Raw genomic sequence first — 13,714 nt, 5'->3', positions numbered from 1 at the left:
TACCAATATACCGTAGATCACAATCACGATGTAATTCTAAAAGGGCTGTTTCCATCTAAAAAAGTGATGGCATATTGCTAGGGCATGCTGTCACTTTTTGATCAGTAAGGACCTTATCGGTCCTGAAAATGAAGGGACTGTGGTGCCGGTGAAATATTGGTACTCTGTGCAGGGTAAACAAATATAGGGGAATATGGGAATATCCCTATAAGATGATACTAGAATTACTAGGCTGCTTAGGGCTAAGGAATAGAAGACTAAGGCAAAGCAGACAAAAGAAGGCAAAGAAGACATAAGGTAAAGCAACATTTTAAAATACTTGTTGCTGTCCTTTCTCTTTGCATCTAAAATAGCAGATTGGCGGGTACCCTAAAATGGAGAATTGGGGGGCAGGGTGAAGCAAAAGTAGGTCGGTCCCCAGGTATGATTGCTCCTTACACACCATCACATGTTACATTTCAGTCTGCGGATGAAAAGATGACTTTAAGGGCTCGTTGACACGGCCATATTTTGGTTCCAAGTGCTTTCTGGGAGAAAAAGTTATTCAATTGGTCAGTGCAGATAAGCAATTTTTTTCACTGACCAATTCTGTATGGGAAAAGAATGGCGGCATACACTAATTTCTTAAGTAAATTGGATGAGAATCGCCCATTCAAGTCTATGAGTGTGTGAAAAAAATCAGATGCCATACAGAGCCACGGTACAGTATCCGATTTTTACACATATATTGCAATTCTGTAACATGGGAAACAGCAAATGGTCTGGTAAATTATTAATAACTGCTGCTATATAAAAATGATTTATATACGGATTATATGCATATGGATTACACACAGAGAGGATTAGATCGTCCCACTTTTCTGGATAAAACACTGAACGATTTTTTATACGCTCGTGTGAACCTGGCCTAAGGCTATTGAATGGCTAAGTGTTGGCAGTGTATGATTGAATGGGTTATTACTACTAGATAACATTCTCAGATCTTGCTATTGATTTACTGGCTATATTCGTTGTCTCTAAAGCACCAAAATATTCTGCAGCACTATAGAAATCCCCTGAATAAGCAACACCACAAATACGCGAAAGGCTTTGTTTTTTTCATGTCTGACAGCTAGATCTGGTGCACTTCATGATGGGTAAGATGGATTTCACAGCATTGTGCATATGTAATTGACTTTTTGTAAAGCATTACTGTGACCACAGTGGTCTTTATTTAACATAGGGGGTATTTTCCCTTTAATTTAGACACAGTCATTCATTACCAATTTGCACCTGCTAGATTTTTTTGTTATTTGCTGTAGAAATGTTGTAGTCCCTCTCATTCGTCACTTTCCCTAATACAATGTGATTTCCTTATCTCAAATACCAAAGTACAATTTCATAATAATTCAATGAACTAATCAGTGTGTTTTGAAGCCACAGAACCTGAAGGAAACACACCTAAACATAGGAAGAACATACAATCTTGCAGATGTTCTCCATGCTTGGATTCAACAAGGCAACAGTGCTAACTACAGAGAATCGGTGCTGACCGATTTCCCACGAGTCCTCGAAATAAAGCAATAATTTCAAATTTGTCATCATGTGGAAGTTGACCCCTTCCAGTTGGTTATTTGGCTCCATAGCTGCAGATACTACTTTTCTGAGTTTCTCAATGTGTCTGTACTGAAGGTTAACATGATTCTTACCTGGATTCCATTGAGTGAAGCAACACCCATGTACAGGAAAATGCCATAGAGGACAGGCATTGGGATGTACTAAAAAAAGGGTCACAAATAAGCTTCAGTCAACAACTACAAACGCAAAGAACATAACTGCATCATTTATTTAGTCAGGATCTTGACATTTTTCATTATGAAGAATTATATTGGCTTCATTCATATCTGCATTCTTCACTTTCATTATTCTATTGTGTCATAGGAGCACAACACGGAAAATGATGGCAGTGCTGGCTCTTGGCCATGGCTGACACCAACAAGGCTAATTAGAATCTAATGACTATTGTGGGATGGCTTGGGCTTCTAGCATGGTGTCCGTCCTGTTGCCGGACAAATCAGCTCAGAATACCTTACTTTTTTATCCAGTATTTATAACAGAATCTGCAATGGAACCTCCGATACATATGCAAACAGAAATTACATTAAGGCAGCCCTCTTATGAGACTGGGAGACTTTAAAGAGGGTTTCGGCTATGTTATTAAAGTTACCAGTGGAACACCATTCCTATAAAAAATAAAGCCATACTTACCACTGGAATCTGCCCCACCTCAAGCCCTGCTGCTCTAATGGTCCCTGCTGGACCAGAAGTAATGACATCATGACCACTAGTGACCTGACCGCTTAGGACACCGATTGACTGAAAGCTCAGGAGCTTTAAAAGGAATCTGTCAGTAGGATCAACCCTCCTAAGGCCTCGATATGGACATGTAGGTCATAGAAAACTGAATAAAATGATACCTTGATATCTGCAATCTGATGTCTTATTCATGAAAAATCCATGTTTTTCTTGCATGTAAATGAACTGTTAAGATCTAGGGGCCAGACACTGATCTGCAGGAGAAACTGCCTCCAGAGCTTACTTTAAATGAAAGGGTGTGTCACCAGTGTGAGACATGTAACTAGGAGAGCAGACTGTCAGTCATTATGGAGCGCCCCCACGTGTAGGGCAATGGGGTACTCGGTACCGGGTCCTTCGGTTCGGGGAATGTCACGGTGGCCCAACCCGGTCCGTGGCCCTTTGAGGGTCGTCCAATTAAAGATGAAGTTTGTCTGGTGTTCGTGACGCCACCTGTGGTATTCGGTCAGGGTGACCGACGCTGCTTAGGGGGTCCGCTGGGGTGATGGAATGGCAGCTAGATAGTATACCTTCCCAAAGGGGAAGTATGCCCCCAGGGCTTCCCAGATGTGTAGGTGGTGATGGTGGACGATGTAAGGCGCAATGAATAACGAGGACACAAAGGTTGCAGTCTCTTTACCTTTTACTGAAGACGTCAGCGTCCTCAGTCCAGAGTACCGTTCACAGGGCAGGCAGAATCCGGCCGGTCCGAAGGCACATCCAGAGTTCCCTTATCCAGGTGGAAATCAGTAGCTTTCCTACTAGCGCCTGTGTGTTGTAGTACCTCCCTGCTGAGCACCACGGGATAGTCCTCACAACTTTCGTGGATGTTTCTGATGTTCTCTCTCTCTGTCCCCCAGATGGTATTGATAGGACAACCCGTATGACGGGGTAGGCCTGGAGCTTATTTATAGGGACCCTAGAGACGCCCCTCTCCCACAATTTGCCTCCGTGTCTTCTTAGGTATTAAGGTCGGGCAACCAACTTGGAATTGACTGCCCTGCCGGTCTCTGAAGTAATGCGTAGAGTCAATTACTAGCTCGGTGTTCCGGCCACCGGCTACGCGCCTCAGAAGGAGGCTGCCGATCTTGGAGCAGAACTCCTCCCGGTATTATCTACTTGTGCTGTGACTTCGTTTCTCACTCTCCACAATACAATTCCTTTCCTGCTCTTTCTTAGGATGCTGCCGCAATGGGTGCAGGTGCAGCTCCGTAACATTCTATCTCGTGCTTGGCCTCTGTCAGGATCCCACCCCTGACAGGGACCCTCTCTCTGCAGCTCAGATGTTCCTCCTTCTCCCCCTGTCTGCCTGACAGGTCCTCTCTGGGTCGAACCCAGGTAGCTTCTGACTGACTTCCTATCCAACCCACCAGTTTTACCCGTGTGTGAGGAGTGCCCTAATAGATAGACGTAAGGCTCCCCCTGGTAGACTGGCGTGTGAAGTGTAGTGTGTGACTTGTGATACCTGGTCAGGTGAACTCCTTTAGTACCATCAGATGTAATCACTCCCCCTGGTGGAAGAGCTACATTACTGCAACGACCAGGACTCTGGGGCGCTGCACTCCCCCCCCCATTAAATCCAGTACTCCCGGACTGGGAAAAGAAGACCAACAATACATGTTAGCAAAAGACATACAACATTTTTGGAATGCTCTAAACAAATTAATTTAACAGTGCTTCCCTTTATGGGAGGTGAGGACACTTGAACGTTACAAACAAGAACATATTTACATTGTGCAAAAGTAAATTGGAAACAGTTATTATCTATCTATGGAACCAATTACCCATACAGGTATTCTATCTACTAAGTGCTATAACAATAATTTAACATTTTTCTTTCTCTAAGTGCAAAGTCTATCAACCATCTATCTATGGCTCTCTAGAAGACTCTCTAACCCCTACGGGTTTTAGCAGCAGAAAACAGGAAAAGCAAACAGTTAACTATTTACATGATCGTAGCTCCGAGGTTTATTCTCATAATAAGTTGCAAGACATCAGTCGGTAATGAACACTCCTCGACCGGGGAAGCTTTGGTTCCGTGTTCTTGTCTGATGCGGTGTCAGTGTCATTGGTCCGTCTCTCAGGTGCGGTCAAATCGCCAGGAGTCTGGATTCGAATGTCGGTTTTGGTAGCCAGTTCAGTAGCGGTAATAGTGCACACAGTGGTGGTAGTGTTAGGATTCGTCAGTTCAGAGTTAGTCTTAGTCAGGACGGCAGGTGGCACTACAGTAGGTTCACATCGCTTAACGTTCCGAGCGCACCAACCTTGTTCACTCCGATGGCGAGTGTAAGTCACCTGGTCCCCTCTGCGTAAGATTCGGTTCCGATAACCGTCGTGGAATTGGACCTCCATGTCATAGCTGGCAACAAAGACTTCAGACGGTAGTCCCGGCTCCTGTATGAAGCCCCAACCCCTTTTTGGGTGAAAGGCTAATACGGTTCCTTGTTTCACCAAGTTCTTATTACCGCGTTCAGTCTTTGGCTTTTGTACTTTCGGTGGGTCATTTTGTTCTGTCTCTTTTCTGTCTTTCCAGTGTGAAATTAAGCATTGTTTGTATTGCTCCCAGGTGAGCACAGCAATATAGGTACCTTCTTGTTTGGACCCATCCGGTCTAGTCTTTGGAGCATCCCATTTGAAGATCACCCCCCTCGGAGCTCACGTCTAACGGTTCGCCCATAGCTGTCGGTAACGGGGGCAGTATCCCTTCTATCTTGCCAAGAGCCGTCACGACTAGTTCGGCAGCAGGTGGTTGGTCACAGTCGGGGCGGGGAGCGGTCACCGGAGCAGGATCGGTCGGTGGGGTAGGAACGTTTCCCATACCTGCATCTGATGTGGTTCCATTGGTGCCGATCCGCTCCGCTGACAAGGACACTGGAATCGGCGGCGGCTCGGGCCACGGTTCTTCCAGGGCGACCTTCTTGCACAGCTCCGACTTCCATTTCTTCACTGTGGTCAATTCTATGTCCAGGAGCTGATGGCTCGGCCCCTCCACCGGCGGATCCAAGGAGTCCGGATCCTCCAGCTGCGGCAGGTTCCGGTCCGCCTCCGGTCGATGGAGACAGCCCTGGGTCACTTCGTCGTCGTTCAGGTACTCGCTGGCCGCCCTCACTGCTTCGAGGTCGGCGGCTGCACATACACGTTGCTCCTCCATTTTCTGAGGTGGAGCTCCTTCGCTTCGGGGCACGTCGCCTTCTCGCAGCAGTAGTCGGAGGGGGCGGTCGTTGCTTCTGGCACCACTTCGGTAGTCTCCTCCCATGGCACGCCCTTCTTCTCCTGAGCTCTCCTCATGGCGCAGTAATGGTGGCAGTTTTGGTGGGAATTTTGGTGGCAAATGGCAATACACAGTCCTTGCAATAAATCACAGTTCCAATACAGTTCTTAGGCACACATGACCTGATTTTCAGGCTTAAGTAGATCCTGTTCGTGACGCCAAGATTTGGAGCACCCCCACGTGTAGGGCAATGGGGTACTCGGTACCGGGTACTTCGGTTCGGGGAATGTCACGGTGGCCCGACCCGGTCCGTGGCCCTTCTGAGGGGCGTCCAATTAAAGATGAAGTTTGTCTGGTGTTTGTGACGCCACCTGTGGTATTCGGTCAGGGTGCTTAGGGGGTCCGCTGGGGTGATGGAATGGCAGCTAGATAGTATACCTTCCCACAGGTGAAGTATGCCCCCAGGGCTTCCCAGATGTGTAGGTGGTGATGGTGGACGATGTAAGGCGCAATGAATAACGAGGACACAAAGGTTGAAGTCTCTTTACCTTTTACTGAAGACTTCAGCGTCCTCAGTCCAGAGTACCGTTCACAGGGCAGGCAGAATCTGGCCAGTCCGAAGGCACATCCAGAGTTCCCTTATCCAGGTGGAAATCAGTAGCCTTCCTACTAGCACCTGTGTGTTGTAGTACCTCCCTACTGAGCACCACGGGATAGTCCTCACAACTTTCGTGGATGTTTCTGATGTTCTCTCTCTCTGTCCCCCAGATGGTATGGATAGGACAACCCGTATGACGGGGTTGGCCTGGAGCTTATTTATAGGGACCCTAGAGACGCCCCTCTCCCACAATTTGCCTCCGTGTCTTCTTAGGTATTAAGGTCGGGCAACCAACTTGGAATTGACTGTCCTGCCGGTCTCTGAAGTAATGCGTAGAGTCAATTACTCCCTCGGTGTTCCGGCCACCGGCTACGCGCCTCAGAAGGAGGCTGCTGAACTTGGGGCAGAACTCCCGGTATTATGTCCTTGTGCTGTGACTTTGTTTCTCACTCTCCACAATTCAATTCCTTTCCTGCCCTTTCATAGGATGCTGCCGCAATGGGTGCGGGTGCAGCTCCGTAACTTTCTATCTCGTGCTTGGCCTCTGTCAGGATCCCACCCCTGACAGGGACCCTCTCTCTGCAGCTCAGATGTTCCTCCTTCTCCCCCTGTCTGCCTGACAGGTCCTCTCTGGGTCGAACCCAGGTAGCTTCTGACTGACTTCCTATCCAACCCACCAGTTTTACCCGTGTGTGAGGAGTGCCCTAATAGATAGAAGTAAGGCTCCCCCTGGTGGACTGGAGTGTGAAGTGTAGTGTGTGACTTGTGATACCTGGTCAGGTGAACTCCTTTAGTACCATCAGACGTAATATCACTCCCCCTGGTGGAAGAGCGACATTACTGCAACGACCAGGACTCTGGGGCGCTGCAATTACGTGTTTCACACTGGTAACGCCTCCTTTCATTTAAAGTAAGTTCTGGATGCAGATTCTCAGGGAGATCTATGTCCGGCCCATAGATCTTAACAGCTCGTTTACATATAAGAAAAACATAGCTATCTTGGGAATAAGACATCAGATTGCAGATATTAAGGTATCATTTTATTTGTCTTTCTATGACCTGTCCCTGTAGACGATCACTGAGAGAGGACCTTGATTTATAACACATTCACTGACTGAGGTGGACTAATACAATAAAATATTACATTTATTATTAATGGTTAGAACTTAATTTTCAAATGCATCGTGCTATATACAGTCTACCCAATGTAGCCCCACTAAACATAGGGTCATACTATGGATACTAATGCTGGGTAAAAAAAAAGCATGTGTCCTATCCTATTCTCTTTATTCTGTCACGATATTTATGCCACAAATAATAGTGATGTTACATCACCAGTTATAAGAGACTTGTCTGATAGTATTAAAATAATGTCCTCTCTATGTACCGTATATTTTTTAAAGAATATTGTGCTATGCCCTCAACGCCTCTATAGCACAACTATATTAGGCAACTCCTAATCAATTGAAACTCTTCCCCTAATATATTTGGGTTTTGGTCCTCTATAGACCCTGACCTAATTGACAGAATTTAACACACAGGTGTAAACCTAAAAGACTGCCCCGTGCTTCTACTATATTGATATCGGATCATTCTATAAATTAGCATCAGGGTTTAATATTCACCTAACCTCTGTGCTAAATATTTATATATTACCTCAATGCGTTTCGCCCCCTAAAACACACATCAGGAGGCTTATATTCTAACTAGATGGAGGGCGGTAATGTTACGATGGGGGCAGGCATGCAGCGCTGTTGTTGCCTAATGGCATCCTGTGATAATCTAATGACTTTTACATCAGGGGACTCATGTACTTGACGCCTATGCTTATATGCATTGTTTTTGTCCCAGCGATGCTGTTGCTCTTCAAGAGTCTCATTTGCCCTTTGTTGTCTTCGACGTTGTGCCTTTGCTGCTTTCCTTTCATTGTCATTGGCATACTTTTTAGGAGGAGCCATATTGGCATTGATATTTTCTTTTTAAAGGGGTTTTCCCATGAACAAAAGTTCATTTTAAAAATTTCCTGTGTCTGACCGTGTACCTAACATACCACAGCTCCTGGGCAGGGGAGGAAGCAAAAGACAATACTGACATTACAGCAGGAGATCACAGAGGATATATTTTGTGAGGTAAAATATTTTTTATAAACAGTCAGTGAAATATTTTACCTCACAAAATGAATCCACTGTGATCCCCTGCTGTAATGTCAGTATTGTCTTTTGCTTCCTCCCCTGCCCAGGAGCTGTGGTATGCTCCGTACACGGTCAGATACAGTCAATTTTTTAAATGAACTTTCGTTTGTGGGAAAACCCCTTTAATGTGACCGGCTTCTTCTGCCTGTAGACACGCGCCGGGATCAGCCGAATGATTCACTGCACATGCGCGTAATTTGCGCAGGCGCAGTAAATCAGACCGCCGCCATCTTTGTGCAGACAGATAGCGGTGGTCACATTAAAACTGCGCATGCGCGCCTCCTGTACGAAGATGGCGGCGGTCAATGAATCATTTGGCTGATCCCTGCAGCATGTTCACGACGGTGTTCCGATGGAGGTACCGCACAAGAGGTTGTGTGTGTGTGTGAGTGTGTGTGAGTGTGTGTGTGTGTGGTGAGTACGGTGTACGAGTATGCGTACGGAGTATAGAGTCTGTGTGTGTGTGTGTGTGTGTGTGAGTGTGTGTGAGTGTGTGAGTGTGTGTGTGGTGAGTACGGTGTACGAGTATGCGTACGGTGTATAGAGTCTGTGTGTGTGTGTGGTGTGACGGTGTTCCGCTGGTGGTACCGCGCAATATGGCGGTCGGTGAACTTCCTCCGCTTGGAATTCTGGGATACGGTGACATCTGGACAGAACAGGAAATGAAAACATTACAAGGCAATTATATAAATAGATAAATTTATGCTCATACAGACATTAATTACAAGAACAGGAGCAGTAATGATTACACTCCCAGCCGCTATAAGAAATGCATTGAGGTGATACATAAATATTTAGCAGAGGTTAGGCAAATATTAAACCCCAATTCTAATTTATAGAATGCTCCGATATCAATATAAGAGTAGAAGCACGGGGCGGTCTTTTAGGTTTACACCTGTGTGTTAAATTCTGTCAATTAGGTCAGGGTCTATAGAGGACCAGAACCTAAATATGTTAGGAGAAGGGTTTCAATTGAGTAGGAATTGCCTAATATAGTTGGTTCTATAGGCGTTGAGGGCATAGTGCAATATTCTTTAAAAATACTCATTGATTTAAAGATCTTAAACTTAAATATAAGCTATCAAGTACAGACTTTTCAGACTTTTTGCTCTAAAAGGATAAGATACAAAGCCTTTTAATCAGCAAATCCCCCCTTTCTGAAGTAGTTGGTTTACTTTTAAGCATCATTAAATCACAAATATTCTGGAATACAAAAAGTTTGCACAATTGCTTCAACAATGATATTTCTTTAGGAAAAAAACTCTTAAACAACTAAATGGGAAACTGATCTAAAGGAATCGTTCTCATTAGACCAATGGGAGAATTGTTTGAAATTTTCATATGCTTCTAATATCTCTATGACTTTACGTGAATCTTACTATAAAATATTTAAATGGGACTTCACTCCTTTATGTTGAAGGAATTGTGGTCGTTCTAACAATTTTATTTCAGACTTTTTGGAAGTGCCAAAAAATTTTAAAAATTATGGAACCAAGTTTCTGATTTTATCAAATTACAAAGGTATCACTCCAAGAATACTTCTGTCATCATTGGGCAGAAAAATATTCACATCAAATTACTTAAAAAGAATTTATCTATAACTCCCCAAATAGCCTTTTCACTAAATGTGGAAAACTTAGATCCTTCATCCAGACCTATCCTGATTTATATTTTCCTTGTCGTTAAAAATTCAATTGCATTAAAAAAACAAACAAAAAAAAACGGTTCCCACAAAATTCCTAGACATTGTTGAAGAAATATCATTACACAAATCATTTGAATATAATGTACGCATTAGTTAACAACCTTTATAAAAATATAAGAAGAAATGGGACGGTGGGGACCATGCTTTTCCTTAATCTGTATAATACTATCTTGGTATAATGTATTTTATTTTTCTATATCTCTGTACTCACTGCAGTGAATTATATATTGTATATGTTTTATATTGCTTTTCATTGTTATTGTTAATTTTGGGATGTTGTATTATGTATTTATTTTATTTTTAGTTTATTTTATTTATAATACTCAAGATTTTATAAACTCAGTTCTCCCTCCCTTTCCCATTTTCCATTTTTTCTGATGTCCGCTCCTAATAAATATTTCCTTCTATATTACCCTTTCTTTCCCTTTTCCTCTTCCCCTCACCCATATATTAATATTAATATTAAAATTCCAATTAAAATTACTGAAACAAAAAATATACTTTGAGAGTTAAACTAATGGCTGAACAGTACGCCTGTCATTGAAAGAGTTGGCATAAATGGTACATTTTCTGTTCTCATTTTTTTTTTTTAACTAATTTGAATATTTTTAGTTCTGTTAATTTTGTTCTCAGACTTTGTTCTTTTTTGTTTTATAATTGATTCAAATTCATTTTTGTGTACCGTATATACTCGTGTATAAACTGAGTCTTTCAGCATATTTGTTTGTGCTGAAAACATGAGTTTATACATGAGTCATTGTCCCAGAAGATGACAGGGGAGGGAGAACGGCGGAGCAGTATGTCACAGGACGCAGGAGCCGGCTGCTGCGGCTAAAGCCTGTGCCCACTGCTAAAGAGAAATGAATATTCACTGCACTGGCAATGAATATTCATGTCTCTTATAGCGTGCACAGTGTCAACCGCAGTCGTCGGTTTCCAGTAGCTGCCGGGCGATCACGGGTGTGCGTTGCTTAAGAGTTATGAATATTCACCTCTCTCCACTCTCATAGGTGTGGAGAGAGGTGAATATTCATTACCTTAATGAGCGAGGACACATGATCACTCGGCTGCAGGAGCTGCTTGCACCGGAACAAGATTCTGCGAGGGCGCACAGGGAAGGTAAGTAGGATGTTTTTTTTTTTTAAATGCTTTTCTCATGAGAGCCACACATGCAAGGATAGGGATAAGGAGCCTTGCAGACAAGGATGGGAATAAAGAGCCATGCAGACAAGGAAGGGGATGATGAGCCATGCAGACAAGGATGGGGATAAGGAGCCGTGCAAACAAGGATGGGGATGAGGAAACATGCATACCAGGACGGGGATGATGGGCCAATGCATACCCAGCTTATACTCGAGTTATTAAGTTTTCCCAGTTTTTCGTGGCAAAATTAGGTGCCTCAGCTTATACTCAGGTCGGATTATATACGAGTATATTCGGTATTATATAAATGACCGAGGTCCCGTTTATAGAGAATTATGTGTCACTCTACTTGAACTTTGGGGTGGAATCTATCTCTTCTTTAGATCTGTCTTTTCAATTGAGGTTGATAACTGTTATAAAGAAGTATTTGTTTTCTGTAAATAGCTAAGCATTTGATGGAGTAGAGAATAAAATGTACCTTGAGTATTGGTGCCAAAAATACTGAGATCCCAGTGAGAACAAATACGATAATTCCGGTCACTCTTTGCTCCCTATAACATAAAGGGAAAGATGTGTTCAATCCTAAGATTGTGGTTCAGAAGCTTTTACTGAGTGTTCCAGAAACGGTCAACTTATACTAATAAAAAGAGAGTGGAAGCGAAATTCTCAGTATTTGGAAATCTAGGAGTCTATGAAATCCAAATGGCTTCAAGAAAAGCAATTATAATATGACAAATTTGATCATAAATAGATTAATTTATTACAAAAAAGGCTACAATTTTAAAAAAAATACAAAAGCAAAACATAAATCATACAATGCAGGTTAAAATACAAAGTGCAGGAGAAAAGAACAAACCAAATTCATTATTGCATGTGATGGGAAATTAAATTAACCGAGACATAAATTTGGCCATATTGGTTTATGTAATTAAATTAAATGAGCAGCAAGTAGTAAATGTAACCAGATTCATAGTTTTATATGATGTTGTAATGTAACTCCCAAATATGATAATTATTAGCTGCAACAATCACTGTAAGTAAAAAAAGGGGGAGAAACAAAATAAAAATGTGGAATATAGTACCTGGTAGAATAAAAATATTGTACCAGCCAAATAAATATATAAATTGCAAACCTAATATTAGATACAAAGAACAAAGGAAAAAAATAAATATGAATGAAATAAAACCCAGTTGGGTAATGTAGAGGCCCGGTTGCATGATGAGGCTGAGCTGTTCCCCCGTCACTCACTCCTATGCATGTTTCGGATAAGCTTCCTTAGGGAAGTCAAAATCTTGACTGGGAATGAATTGTGGGAAGAACTGGAGATCAGAAGAAAACAAATCCAGGGACCTATAATGGTGCACTACACCTTCGACTCCAAAGATGTTGTAGTCAATGACGAGCTTCATTTAAAGTCTCAGGGTTTAACAACACATTTTAGAACTATAGCATCTATTTCATGAATAACATCTCTGAGACTTGGTGGCTCATTGAATAGCTCTGTTGCTTTGCAGCGCTGGGGTCCCTGGGTTAAAATCCCACCAAGGACAACATCTGCAAGGAGTTTGTATGTTCTCCCCATGTTTGCGTGGGTTTCCTCCAGGTTCTCCGGTTTCCTACCACATTCCAACGACATACGGATAGGGAATTTAGATTGTGAGCTCCATCAGGGACAGTGATGATAAAGTCCGCAAAAACTGTAAAGCGCTGTGGAATATGTTATCGCTATATAAAAATAAAGATTATTATTATTATTATGAGAAAAAGAAACTACAGTCCTGAAGCACGTTGTCAAACCCCGAGACTTCAAATTAAGCTCAACATTGACTTCTGCATATTTGGAATTGAAGATATATTGCCCCATTACAGTTGTCTGGATTTTCTTTCACCTGGCCTCCAATTCGGATGCCTATAATGTTGATTGATGTTCCTTGATGAAGTCCTTGGCTACAATCTACCATTCTTGATCCTATTCAATAGTGTTGTGCCTAGACATAGGTGAATACTTTAATTTTGGCCTCCCTATACAACGTTCTTATGTGCCATCACACTTGTGCTGACGTACTAACCCTATGGAGTACCATCTTGTTCTCTTCTTTTATGGTCACTATTGTCAAATTACTCCTAACTATGACTGTGCCTGGTTACTTTTCTTTGAGCAGATGATGGCAGATGAACTTTACAGCTAAAGTGTCACCTAAAAGTTGCATAATTTAAGTTTTTATTCAATCTTTAGCCCAAGTGATGGAAGGAAGAACAACGTTAAGATACATTACTGGTAACTTCAGATAGGGACACCTATCAACTGAGTCGACTTTCCTAGACTTGTACTTTTACGGATTAAGACATAACTTGAAGTACTGCAAGGTGGCATCACTGTGTAGGTACTAAGATGCTAGGGTGTAGACAAGTCTGCTCTGGGCACTACTATTTAGAGCAATTCAGGGACATCATTTGAGGTTATAGGCTCGTGGATCTGAGAACACAGCATTGTCTTGAGATTACAACTAGATTTAGAGTTGGGCACATA

The 13,714-nt window shown here is 42.7% G+C and overlaps 1 protein-coding gene across 2 annotated transcripts in view; it reads right to left on the bottom strand.

The window, feature by feature from the left end:
• Window positions 1-13,714, bottom strand: part of SLC4A5 (solute carrier family 4 member 5) — a 126,553-nt gene that overhangs the window by 15,246 nt on the left and 97,593 nt on the right. For both annotated transcript variants that reach the window (XM_077263110.1, XM_077263111.1), the window contains 2 exons: window positions 11,662-11,734; window positions 1,689-1,757 (listed from right to left, as the gene is read on the bottom strand). In XM_077263110.1, the coding sequence (XP_077119225.1) occupies window positions 1,689-1,757; window positions 11,662-11,734 (142 nt within the window). The remainder of the gene's footprint in view (window positions 1-1,688; window positions 1,758-11,661; window positions 11,735-13,714) is intronic.

This window comes from Ranitomeya variabilis, chromosome 5 (genome assembly GCF_051348905.1).
Source record: "Ranitomeya variabilis isolate aRanVar5 chromosome 5, aRanVar5.hap1, whole genome shotgun sequence".
Taxonomy (NCBI): Eukaryota; Metazoa; Chordata; class Amphibia; order Anura; family Dendrobatidae; genus Ranitomeya; species Ranitomeya variabilis.
This window is presented reverse-complemented; position numbering and strand designations above follow the sequence as displayed.